Source organism: Pseudonaja textilis, chromosome 3 (genome assembly GCF_049901715.1).
Source record: "Pseudonaja textilis isolate UNSWEBS1 chromosome 3, rPseTex1.2, whole genome shotgun sequence".
In the NCBI taxonomy this organism is placed as follows: Eukaryota; Metazoa; Chordata; class Lepidosauria; order Squamata; family Elapidae; genus Pseudonaja; species Pseudonaja textilis.
Window position 1 is genome coordinate 33,252,682 of NC_141992.1, and position 13,816 is coordinate 33,266,497.

Sequence of the window (13,816 nt, forward strand, 5' to 3'; positions counted from 1 at the left end):
AATCTCCAAAAATGGAGCTGTAACATCAAGTTTTTACAGAGTGCATACCAAATTGCATATGTACATACCATTCACACTTGATGGGGCACATACTTTGTACTCAAAGCCCACTCCCTTGCATGGCATCTGCTCCAATTGCTAGCACTTGTGACAGAGTTGAAGAGTGGCTTTCAACAGAGAAACAAATTCCTGGCTGCCTCCTACATGAGAATATGAACAACGAATAATTTATAGAGTGGGGCAAAACATAACTCAACTCTTTGTGCAAGTGATACATGTATAATAAATGCTTTCTACACACATACATAAAGGGTGTCAGTTAGATATAGGTAATGGTTGAATAATCAACTTGAATCCAAGGAAGATACATGTTTATTTTGATCAGGGTTGCTTTTGATCAGATGAGGAAAGTTAAATCAGAAAGCCAGTGTTCTGCCTGCTATGGCATAGATTTATGCCAACATTCAATGCCAAAATAAAAATCCAGAAGAAAAGATACCCAATATCAACAAGTTGAGTGTAAGCGTTTTTGTGTGTGTGCAGGGAAAATATGAATGTTTCAGCTGGCAAACGGTTTGAGCCTATGTTAAGTTACTATGACTCTCCAAAATTTTGAATTCAAAAACACAAAGGGCATGCTTTTTCCTGCAATTGTGCAACTTTGTCTACACTGCCATATGATCCTGGGAAAAGCCAGTTTGGTTAAAAATGTTGCAGACAAGTATAGGTTTGTGCCCTTCCTGTTCCAAAGCACATTTTTGCCATACATTCTTTATGATTTTTTTCACATATGTGTGTATGAAATAGGATACGTTCTTGGCAACATAATTCATACTAGACATTTTGAAGTATGGCAGAACTCTCATGGGACAAATTGGATAGCCAGATGCTTTCTTTAGTTAGACAGGCTCAGGAGACATGTTTTAAAAATTACACTAGAGTAGTGTCTTTATGTATTTAAAATGAGAACCTGGAAAGTAAAAATTAAAGATGCAATCAAAATTTGATCTTTTTTTACAACCAACCTATATGGGAAATAGAGAGCATTACATGATTTTGAAAACTTATTTACTACAAACATTAAAATATTCCTTGTACGATTTTGAGTAGCTATTAAAAGCAACTAATAAATGCTGCTTTCAGGGGGTTGTTTGGGAGAATCCAGTAAAATATTTCCCACAACTACATTTTCTATGTTCAACCCCCCACCCGGGAGGTGTGCCTATCATCCAGACCTCTGGTGACTGGCCAGACAATGTCTGGGACAATCCTCTTTAGCATGGAAGGAAAATGAGATTTACTCTTCCATATTATTTGCCAGACAATCCTCTGACCTATTCTCTTGCTTTCAAGAGCAAATACAAAGCCTGGAGTGCAATATTTTCACTCTCATTAATTAAAAGCCATCTCAGAAGTCCGTAATTTGACTCAGTCCACTAAATAATGCATTCCCCACATGGTTTTTATGCCAAGGGTTTCCATATGCACGTGGTACTCTGCAGGAAGAAAAACAGGAAGGTAACAGTGAACAGGAAAATAGCTTAAAAGAGAACCAACCGTTTGCACCTTTTCAGCACTTGGGTTGGCTTTTAAAAGTGCCTGATTTAAGAGGAAACATTTGACTACACAAAACCCAGCTTGAAATTAACTTGTCTTCATACATGCACTTACTGTACATTCTCTTCATACTCATCCAGGAACAAATTAAAGGTATTCATATTTAGAGGTGTGAAAATGAAAAGAGGGCAATGGACAAATGCATTTCAATGAATCAAATTCACCTTTCAACAGGTAGAGATCTAAGGCGGATGAGAAATAGCGAAATTGAAACACCTTCAGGTACAGATATCTTTCCTTAGAGAGTGGGGGTGCAGAAAAATAGGACATGATTGACATAATCTGCTGGACAGGGAAGCAATCTAGTAGCTGAATTACTTCCATGCAATTTTGATAGGACACTGGGATAGAATGGCTAGCATGTGCAGATGCGGTGCTGATTTTGCTGAGATTTCTTTTTCCAAATCAGGGAATGACAAGGGCATTCCGTGAAAAAGTTTGGGTGGCACATTGTCCATATCTTTGGATGCCTTTGGTCATCAGGTTTCCATCAACTCTGCTAAGGTAACATGCAACTGGAATAAGTATCAAGACGTCATGGTGATTCAGACTTTATTGGCAAAAGGGATGCTAAACAAATCTTGTCTGAGGCACAGGGTTGTTACTTGTAAATGACAAAAATGTCCCAGTTTCCATTAACTCCATACTCAGAAATATTCAGAACAATTATTTACAAAATAAGACAAACTTTTAAAATTTACAAATAATTAAAAGGCATTGATAAAAACAAAAACAGACAAAACAACCCCCAAAGTAGAAGTAAAAAGGAAGGGGTTCCCAATGAAAATACTAAAAACCACCCCCAAAAGGAAGTATTTACACCACAAGTTAGCAATCATTGTAAATTCCATCCCTTGCCCATCCCAATTTACAAACTCATGCAGCAAAGAGAAAGAGACTGCCTTAGAAAACCTATCCAGGCTGGGTTGTTATTGGTTAGTTACTAGTGTCTGCTTTGTGTAACGTACTTCATGTGAAAACAGGCCCAGCCTCAATCCAAAACTGTATGTGGATAACAATATTAAGAGCTAGGTGGACAATATCTTTGTTTTCCTGGAACAATAGGCGCTTGGTGAAGATGGCGCAGCCTAAGGTGTGAAAAGGTACTAGATTCCTAGTAGCAAAAGGAACACACCTTCAACTGGGCATAGATAAAGAACAAGGCCATAGGCGTGAGATTTTCATCGAACTTGCTGACCTGCCAAAGAATTTTCCTCAGCTACCTACTGTAGATATAGGAGAACATTGTTCACTGGTATTAAAGCTAATGAGGTTGAGCTGTAAGCCTGTAGCCCTCAAGAGTTGAATACCAATATACTGAATCTCATGTGATCAGAGAAATATAGGATCATGTACTTTGATGCAGTTCCCTCAGTTTTGGCTCGCTATTCCTCAATAGCTGCCCATTATTCCGGTTTTGCTGTCTAGTACTCAGTAAAAAAAAATCATCCAAGAATATCCCAAGCTATTACTGTTATAAATTAAATACAGAAAACATCACATTATTTTGCACTTGAATGCAAGTAAGGTAAAATAGGAACTGACTCTATAAGAGTGTAAGCAACTTTATGCTGGTGGTTTCCCTTTTCCTAGGGAGCGTTACATGCTTACCAGCAATTGTTTCAGCAAGCCACAATGAAAACCTTGATGCAAATTCCACTGGGATGGTGCTTGCAACCCAACTCTGATGAAAATGTGTTAGCTTGCAATGTTTACAATTTAATCCCTTGCCCTTTCTTTGACCCCCCCCTCCCCTCTCCCAAATGATGCCCGTGAGTCTCACTACTGTTTAACTGGCAATGACTTGCGGCACCCTTTGGAAATAACACTGACTTTTATTTGGAGATACCTAAGGCATTTGGCAGTGTTACTTTTATTTGGATTCCCCTTTTCTAATCTTTTGATTAATCTTATGATTAATCTTTTCTAATCTTTTGAAAGTATTTCCCATTTTGATATTAGGAATTGGTTGCCTTCCCTGAGAAAAATATGAGTTTATGCACTGACGTGCAAGATTGTGACTAGCTGTTCTACACCTGAAAATCCATAATTAAATAGTTACATTTTAGTTATCTTCTACCTGGTTCCTCAACCCTAATAATGTAAATTTAGAGTATGCCATTATTTAAAGAAACTCTTTCAGTGTTATAAGGGATTCTTCAGTGTAGTTCTGTCCAGAACATGACTTGTTCAATTAGAAAGCATGATTGAAGAGTTACTTTTAAATACCAAATAAATGTCAGGATTAATATGTTTAAAGACAGATAATGGCTGGGGGATGTGGGATGGGGATGAAACAAACTTGGTTGGTTGTAGCTTCTTTTTTTCCTTCTTCTACTTCTGTTCAAATCTGACCAAGCCATAGGCAGAGCTCTGGAATAATGAAGATATCAGCTAGAAACAGATTAACCAAGTTAATTTCACTTTTTTTGCTTGAATTCAAGATTCAAGCTGCTTGGTGTGAATTTGTCGAATTCCCTAACTTATTTTGTTTCCATCTTTCATCTTCAGGTATAATATAGTAAATTTGCTCACAAGTAAATTCCATGACATTCACTTATTTCTGAGAAAATATACACAGCTGTAGCTGCAGGTTACGCTTTCTAAAGCACCTTTCTAATTAGGAAAGCAATCTGGACCTTTGAGTCCAAATAGGAAGGTAAACTGCAGAAAGAATAGGTGGGAGTCTTGGAGTTTTCTAACTGAGAAAACTCTTTTAGATAGCCCTAATGGAGTCCCAGAGGAACAATCCCTCCCTAAATTACTTTGTGAATTGAATCTTCCTCTCTTTCAGTTAACATTTGGTGGGGGCAAGGGATTACAGAACAGATTACTGTAGAACATTCAGGAGAACCAAAGCAACTGATGTTAATCGAGAACCTAACTCACATAGAATTCCAAGTCTCAAAAATGACTTTGTAGTAGAAAAATACACAACCATTCCACTTTAGCTATTAGGGGACTGCTTCTCAGAGAAAAATGGGAAATGGGGCAAACAGCTGATGAAACAATCTCCATCGTTCTCCATATTTGGACTGTGGTCTGGTATTCCTATTAAGGCTACAGCTAAATGGATGTTCGGTGCAATAGACTTCAAGCCTTTGGGGAAGTGAAGATACGCTTGGAAGATATGGATAATGGAATGGGTGATCCTGAAAACTCTGAGGTGACAGAAGATTGGCTGGGCAGAGTTCTCCAATGGCTAAGAAAGAGGCCCTACTTTCCAATGCATAACTCTCTTTTGGCTTCTACTTGAGAATAAATTAGGTAAAATAAATAAATATGTTCAACATCATTTATATCTTGCAAAATCCAGGTTAAATTGCAAAAGAATTTAGAGTGGGTTTTTATGTCATTTCAACTGCAAACATTCACCAGGCTTGTCCCCACTCAAAAGCAACTCATTAATAACAGGATGATAGAGGCATTTAATTCCTACAGTTCTAATTATTTTGACAGTGAACTGGACTAAAAACTCCTGGATTTTCTCATGCAAATGACAAAAGCATTTGTTCACATTAGTGAAAAATAAAAATTAAAAACATAAAGTGCAAGATATAAATGAAGCAATGTATTGAAAATCATTCAAAATTTGCACAACTTCTAAAGAAGAGCATTAGAAAGTGATTTAGGACTTTGAAAGCCAACTTAGTTTTAGATTTCCCAAACCTGTATCTCAATCAGTAATGTGAAAAGCCAGAAAAAAAATGTGTTTTTTTCCTTCTCTGTAGGCTACCAATCATGGTTTGGCTACATCTCTATTCAAGAACAGTTCTGTAAGAAATGAGCAAATGTGTCCTTTTTCATGTGAAAGCAATTGGGGATTGCAGCATGTTTAGGAAACTCTTTCAAATCAAAACAGTTCCATTATTTGCAATAGCTATCAAGTCAAGAGAGAGTTTTGTTCTAAATTTGACCTACAGCTTTCTATATGCAGGATATTTGGAATACTAGAGAGAAATTATGCAAAAGTAATCAGGATTCTGTCTACACTACTATAGGATAACTCTCTGAAAATGGAACATAGTAAGGCCAACTTGGGGTGGATGGGGAGCAGGCAGAAGGGTTTGAAAATGAACTGGTTGCGCTGGTTGATGAAATTCCCCCAAAGTGTCCTGATGGGAGAGATACTTAGGGAGCAGCTTAAGTTGCTTACTTATTTAAAATGTATTTATTTAAAAGAATTGTGCGGCTTCCCACCTTCAGCCACAATAGCTTGTGTTGTCAACCCCTCCATTCTAACGCCCTGACCTCCTCCAGCCCAACAATTTGGAGCAGAACTATTAATAAAAGGGCTAGAGAGAATCCATAAAGTATGCTGTGCAGTCTTTATCCTGCCCAGATTTCTGACACTGCAAGTTTCATCCATTCACATGTTCATGATTTGTAGCCTTCCTTCCCTGCTTCCCACAAGCAACGTCAATGGGAGAGCCAGTGGGAAGCGGGAAGCTGTGATCACATGAGATCCTTGCTTAACAATGGTAATTAGGGACTGCCAGAACTGCTGTTGCACTTTACAGCACACTGCTTAGCAATAGAGATTCCAATACCAATTACAGTTGTTAACCAAGAACTACCTGTACTTAGGTCACCAAGTGATTTCCTTTTGTTTTAGGGACCCTAAAGAAGACTTACAAGAGCCTGCATTAACAGGATTGTGCTACAAATTCAGATGGAGTACTAATATTTCCCCTCTGCAGAAAAGGAATGTAAGAATCCACTAGGCTGTAGGTTGTTTAGTGAACGGAGTATTAGGTGGGACAACTGTGAGATGTCCTGTCCTAAGGTGAACAGCTGCAAACAATCTTCCCAAGAATCTGGAATGTTTTATCAGACCTGTGCTTATTCAGCTCTGCATTTTGTCATTTCATACCTACACCTTAAAAGACAGAAGTCTGTGGACCACAAAGATACTGGCATTTTTATAAGAAAAAGATTGAAATAATTTCTCTTAAGAACTATAGCACCATCTTCTGCATTAGGGAAATAAGGCAGTGTGGAGAAACGGAGGTTTCAGCATTTCACAGTTTTAAATTTCCTAGATTTACCCATGCTCTGGCCATTCAAGTACAGAAACGGTGGCCAATACTTGCTCTAAACTAAAAAGAAGATACCTACTACCTAAAGATGAAAATCCAGCTCTGTTTTCAGTTGTCACAGGAAGTCTGATACATAGGGCCAGGAAAGCAAGGTATGCCATGTTTTCCCTGGTGCTGGTGCTTACCGCAGATTGCTAGAAATGGACAATAAAATGTACTGCACACACACACACACACACACACACACACACACACCTTTTTTTTTTTTACTGAGACCTGGTGTATTGCTGGCACCGCTACAGTAATTTAAAATTGGCCAGTATCTAGCAGGCTGGATGTGAGGCTTAATAGTATTATAGGCTAATCATGCCTGAGGAAAACTATCCATCCTGATATAATGACAAAAGAGAATTGATCTGTGTTCAGCTTGCTGATTCAACCTGATATTGTAGCAGAATTCCTAAGAAAGCCTCTCTCCACTCTACTCTCTCTCTCTCTGTGTATAAACGTCTGATTTTTGAAAGCAGCACCTCTTAATCTCTGATGCCTTCTTTCCTACACTCTAAGCAGGCAGGCCAGTCAGCACAAATACACCAGCTTACAATATTCCCCAGTGCCTTTTCACATAATGCTGTTCCCAAATGAAAAAAAAAAGGCATCTCCTTGAATTGGGAAATAGAACTCACTTGCAGGCACGCAAACATTCAGCGTCATGAACCACAGCACAGCATTAAGCTCTCACTGCTCAAATGCCTGGTGTGAGTGGGCAGGTAGGGATAGAAAGGTTTCCAGAGACAAGAGCCCGTAACTCAGAGAGACTTTCATTCTCTCCCTGGCTATGTCATGTAGGTTCTGTATTGCAGATCTCCTCGGTGAGCTACAAGAAGATAGAAGATATTGCTCCAACCGTGAAAGAGCAACATTCCTTAGCTGTAGCTGGCTCAGGAACAGCCAGTCCTAGAACTGCCAAAGAGATTGGTAGCTTCATGGCAGAGTCGTTCTTCCACCATCAGTTGTAGTCCTCTCACTCACTCGAGGGCCCTATTTTCTCCTCCACCCGGCTGCCATCAGAGGGATGCAATTTGCACTTAGAAGGAGAATGTCGGACAGTTGAACGTGATGATCGAGAAAAACAGGAAGTCAACGACTGAGAGCTGCAATCACAAGCAATATCCTATAAAGAGAGGAAAAAATACTGAATGAAAAGAACAGGTTTAAATGAAGACTTAAGATGGTGGTTAAGAGCAGGAATCTTCACGTTACCCCTAACAGTACATACCCTTATGCAGGAGTCTGCGCATAAAGGCCTGTAGGACTCAACTACTTACAGCTACTTACAGTTTCCCTTTTCTTGGCAAAAGAAAGAGACAGAACTGTTCAGTGAAAAAAATTGTCAGCTATAACTAAGTATTCATTTTTCATAAAAGAATTTTTGGACAGTAGGGTGCTGCAGGAGGCTGTCCAGGATGAAAATGGGGCACGGGGGTTTCACACAGCCACCCATGGGCTGTTTTGACTGGCAGGGTGCTGCAGGAGGCTCTCCCCCACTGCCCCAGCCCCCACCCCGGCTGGCTAGCGTAGAACTACAATGCTGGTCCAGCCCCTGAAGAAATCCAGTTTGACACCCCTGGTCTAGACTATAAATGAATCCTGATCTGGAAAAAAGTGAAGTGTCAAAGGTACATATTAATACATTCCTTGGTTTCATGCAGTTAAAATACACATCTTCCATGAGCCTCCTAGGCAGATATGATTACTAGATTCACCTGAATTTTTTTAACCACTGTGCAATCCATACCAAACTATTATGAAAATCATTGACATCTTTGTGTTCTGGCCTTCACATTTTGAGTAGATGGAAAATATCCTATGTTATACTTTAATTTGTTGGGGAGGGGCTAGAAACTCATTTGCTTTTGCTATTAAGGGATATATCTCATATCTTGTAATAAATATTACCTCGTTGGCAATAGTAGCAGAAACCGCATCGGTCTCCTTTAAGGTTCTGTCCTTGCCACCTTGGCTTAGACTGGGCAGCTTTGGTTCCTCATTGCAGCTCTGCTTTACAGGTTTTTTGGAGGTGTTTTCCAAAAGTTGGAGCACTGCTGTGGAAGGTTCCGGCTTCTTATTACTGTTGTCCCCTCCAACTGGGTCTTTCTTGTCAGGAACCAAAGTGGGACTTTGAGTTCTACCACACACATTCCGGAAAAACTCTTGCACAATACCATATTTAGGTGTTTCTGGCTTGACTTTACTTTCCTGGCATCCTGGCTTCCATATCGACTCTGTGCTCCCAGAATGCTCCACAACATTGAATAAGCTAGACAAGCCATCATTAATGTTACTTAGAACTGGACTGTCTCTCGTAGTGGTGGACCGTGCCCAGGCTGAGCCATTTTGCTTGCTCTGGTGGAGGTTCCACAAGCTTCGATCCTTGGAATTATCCAGCTTAGATGATGATCTTCTTTGGAGCTTGGGAGAACCATATTTGGGAGAACAACAGGGCCGTTCAATCCTGGAATGGACTTTGTCCAGAGACGTTGAAATCTGCTTGCTGCGCACTGACACAAGGGAAGAGCTTCGTGGAGACCAGCTCTTACTACTGTGGATGCTTCCTCTGGGCATGTCTGTCTGCAAACCAATACTGACCATCTGTATAGTCTGAGTAGCAACATTGGCCAATCCCACTGTCTGGCTAGAGGTGCTCTTAACTTTTCTTTCTAGGGAACTGGAACGAATAGCTTGACGCACACAATTGGTGATTTCCTTCATGTCATCACTCATGTTGCCAGAAATTTCAAGGCCATGCAGAGATGGTGGGAATTTGGACACTGGAGCTACAGCTTTTTCACTAACAGGGCTACCATCAAGTAATTCCCGATGCTGCTTGGAGAAGTTACACAACCACCGACTATACATGTTTTCTGAGCTGTCTGACTCCTCCTTGGGCTTAGCCATTGTGAATAGGAAACCAGGCTCAACCATGATCTTCTCCTCTCTGTTGTGCACTAGAGGAGCTTCCAGCCTGCGAACAACAGGTGGGCTATAGTATATGCGGATCCCAGTCTTGTCTGGAGCTGTATAGCTCCTCTGCATTTGTTTCTGGGTCTGTTCCAATGTAGGTAAGTCATTTGTCTGAATGCATCCACAAGGAGAAGCATCCAGCTTCTCTGAGCTCAGGCTCTCAGGTGTAGGTTGCTTACTGTTCACACAAGCAAAGTTCTCAGGAGTGATCCCAGCAGGGTCTGGTAACTTCTGCGTAGTTGGAGATTCCTTTCTGTTATGGGCATTGTCTATCATCACAGTGCTGCTTTTGCCAGGAAGATAAGGAGAGCAGTCAAGCAAACTTTCAAATTCAGACATGGAGGAAACTGACTTTGTCCTAAATAGACAAGAGAAAGCAATGAGTAACAACCTAACTTTTGGACTGAGAATTTTATGGATCCTACCTAAGTGATATCTACTTTCCCTCCACCTGTCAATTCTGTCAATTTCCCTGTCATTTTTCAATTAATCTTTTAACATGTCTAAGGATGCAGCAAAAAATAAGTAATAATGAATAGAAATAGGTGGAATTTGAAGACTTGATTCAATTTCTCATGCTTTATGCTATTTTGCCAATGAGAAAACTCAGTGTTTATATTAATAATGCTGTATTTAAAAACAGTGGTACCATCAAAATGACATTTTCAGCATGGGAGTAGAATAAAACAGTAATATGCTCTGGGTTGTTGGTCTAAAAAAACAGGTAACATGCACTTGCTTTTGATCACAAAAATGATATTCTTAAACATTTTATGCTAATATACAAATCATTGACGGTATCATGATAAGACAGAGATTCTTATGTGCACAGAAAATAATGAAAATGCTACATCTTCTTTCTAAAATATGCTTTTGAATATGAAATATAAATGTCCACTGAAAATAGACTGATCATCTGCCAACAGTTATCCTACCTTTTTAAATTACTTCCTTTGATATCGATTTCAGAAGCTGTCTCTTTGTCAGTGATTTTCTCATTGAGGGTCTGAAAAAACATATTTTAGCTTTTATCAACTGTACCTTTATGATCTTGTGTCAGGTATAGAGAAACTCAGATAAAGTAAGAGTCATATCAGTTCTCTACATGAATTTAAAATTTAAATTTACTTGTTGGCCTTTAAATAGTCAAAAAGAGTTCTAAAACACAGGATGCTTACATGAGTAAGGCAAGTATAACCCAGAAATCCAGAATTGTCAAAATGTTATCTGTTTCTTAGAAAGAATCTTAAACTTTGTGTGCATGTTGGATCACACTAAGATCTATCTGGTGCTAGAAATCTAGTCAAAAGAGATTAGAAAGTTCACATCTCTGGATGTGATTATTACCTACCCTTTATTTCCAGCCTATGATTACAACTTATATCCATACCTCCCTCCCTCTCTCTCTCTCTCTCTCTCTCTCTCTCTCTCTCTCTCTCATTGAAAACTGATTGCTCTCCCAGGTCTTGGGGTTGGTTATCGAGTCCCTATATGATCTCTGTTTATTACTCATGTATGTTCTTTTCTTCTGGATGCCTATGACCTGTACTCTTATTTTAATTTTTCCTGTTTTTAAAGGGTACATTGGGCAGTCTCTAGACCATTAGAAGCCCAAAATTGCTCCTTCTTATTGATCTTGTAATTGGAATAAAATATGTTTATTTAGCTTACCTCTTTCCAGTTACCACCATGCTTCTCCATTTCAGAGGCTTTTAAGGCCCATCGGTTGGCACCTTTCTGAAGCTGAATAGTTTACAAAACAAAGTTATCAAATGCTCAGCCAGCTCATAAGCACCTATTTGTCCTCCATACTCTTATCAGCTTCAACAGTATCTGCAGAGATCAGGAACTCCGACACACACACACACACACACACACACACACACACACAGCCTTCTCTCTCTGCTATTTCTTTCACACACAGCTCACAAGCAGAAGAATGAGATAATATCTCAAACAGATTCAGAAAGAGGAAGTAAACCACTCCCAACTTTGCCCATGGAGCTGCCAACTCCAATCAAGACAACCATAGGGTTTTTACTTTAGTCATTTGATAATGTTAAAAAAAAAATCTTTAGGAAATGACATTCACTCAGCTATTTTTGAGGTAGATGGAAGATCACTCCTGGTTTCACTGTGCATCTATCATATATACTACTGGCATCTGCTGTAAAAAGTGGATTCATGAACTAGGTTAACCATGTCTTGAAAAAACAGCCATAATAACTGAAAGTGCTCCTGGCAATCTATATAGCCAATATATGTACCATTTTGGCATTCTTTTGTGTGATCTCACAGGAATTGGATAATGTGATTTACTATATTTTTAGCACAGAGCACAGAGATGCCTGCTACGATGCCTTGCCATTGTCTATTATTATTTATACAGTATTTTCATCCTGCCTTTTTTCTAATAGGGATCATGTGGTTTGTCTCCTCACAACAATCCTAACAAGTTGGATAGTGAGACAAAAAGTGGGAATCCAAAAGTTATGAATTACTACTCCAATGATAAACAGTTGTTTTAATTCAAGAAGCCATTTTGTGATATGCATATTCTTAAAGACACACGACTCTCATCCAGTAGCAGTATTAAAATCACACTTATAAAAAAAAATTGAGCTAGGAGGACAAGATAGATTTCACACGCATTCTTGGTTCCTACCTGGTTAATTTTATTCTGCAGTTCTTTCACCTGTTGCTCGGCCTGCTGCTGTTCATCCTTAAAACGGTCCAAGAGTTCCACCTTTTCCTGGTCCCAGTTCTTCTCACTGATTTGAAGTTGCTTGGTCAGGTCCATCACAGCACTATATGATTCAGCAAGGAGATGTTGATGCTCTTCCCGTTCCCTCTTCAGAGCAGTTTTCCACTCAGAAAGAGCACGTTCTGCTGGACCTTTTCCAGTCTTAGTTTCTAACTACAAGGACAAAAAATAAAACTAATTAAAACGAAGGCATCAGTAGATACAGTTTTGGAAGAGCAAGACCATTTCAGTCTTCTGGCTTATTTTCCTCTTTAAAACATTAATTATTGACCTAGTCCCCTCCAAGCAGTCATTCTAGATTAGAATGATATTGTCTGACATATGTGATGTGGCAACAGACTGGGAAAGGCCTATTAAATCCTGCAGTTAGAGTGGGAAGAGCTAAACTAAGCCAGCAATCAAGAGGTAGAACCGCTACTCCCCAATGATATTAGTAAATTATTACGATTATGCAAGTTGCGAGTTCTGAGCATTGTAATCCCACCATACTGGGATAATTTTAATTACACACAGTACAGAGAACAGTTTGGGTGCCTGGGTGACACTAGAACCGCCACTTCCTAGAGTTAATTCATTTTTTTAGCACCAGGTCACAACATGATTAGGATTGCTTTAATCACCTTTTCTCTAGTTTCCTTCTTCCAAATTCAATTTTATGCTGCAAATTTGCTCAACCACTTTTCCCCTCTTGCCAAGATGATTTCATGTCATTTCTAAAGTTTCTAAAGTTTTTGAGCTCCTGGGAATTTATGAACAGAATAAAAATCTTGTTTGTGGCCTCAATCTTCAACAGCAATATCACAATATTTTAAGTTAATATATTTTCTGTAGATTTTGAAGGAAGACTAAGCTGGGGCTGTCCTTCATGAAGTCATAAAGTCAGGCAGGAATAAAAACAGACTGATTCCATGATTTCTTGACAAAAATGACTGATTAGGATCTAGGGAGATGAAGCATTTCATGTTCTTCCTCCAAAGCAGAAAGGAACGGTAGATTAGTCAGTCAAAATGAGGTAAAACTCAAGCCTTTCAGAGGTCTCATAATCCACTGGATTGTAAGATTTTTTTCTTATGTTTAAAGTGAATGGTAAAAGCAGTCCATTTATGCATGCCCTCTTTTTTCCTTTACAATTCCTGGTTGTTCACCAAAAAGAAAGAAAAATTATATATGTATGTGTACACACACACACACACACACCATAAATTCCTTCCTTGCCCTGCCCTGCCCTGCCCTGATAGGAAACATGTGACAAGCTTGATTTTCTTGGAAATTAAGGAGAAAAAAAATACGTGCTTTTATCTCATAATAGTCAGATAATAGACAAGATTCTGATATCACATACAAACATTATCCCTGTAACAGATGGAAATAA

The 13,816-nt window shown here is 39.1% G+C and overlaps 1 protein-coding gene across 4 annotated transcripts in view; it reads right to left on the reverse strand.

The window, feature by feature from the left end:
* Window positions 1–2,152: 2,152 nt before the first annotated feature.
* MTCL2 (microtubule crosslinking factor 2) overlaps window positions 2,153–13,816 on the reverse strand; it is a 77,658-nt gene continuing 65,994 nt past the window's right edge. For 3 of the 4 annotated variants that reach the window (XM_026697664.2, XM_026697663.2, XM_087929180.1), the window contains exons 11-15: window positions 12,346–12,597; window positions 11,352–11,423; window positions 10,616–10,686; window positions 8,616–10,038; window positions 2,153–7,830 (exon numbers count right to left, since the gene is read on the reverse strand). In XM_026697664.2, the coding sequence (XP_026553449.1) occupies window positions 7,681–7,830; window positions 8,616–10,038; window positions 10,616–10,686; window positions 11,352–11,423; window positions 12,346–12,597 (1,968 nt within the window). In that variant the 3' untranslated portion in view covers window positions 2,153–7,680. Of the gene's footprint in view, window positions 7,831–8,235; window positions 8,312–8,615; window positions 10,039–10,615; window positions 10,687–11,351; window positions 11,424–12,345; window positions 12,598–13,816 lie in introns of those variants that run through there. The other variant, XM_087929179.1, reaches the window with a different exon arrangement.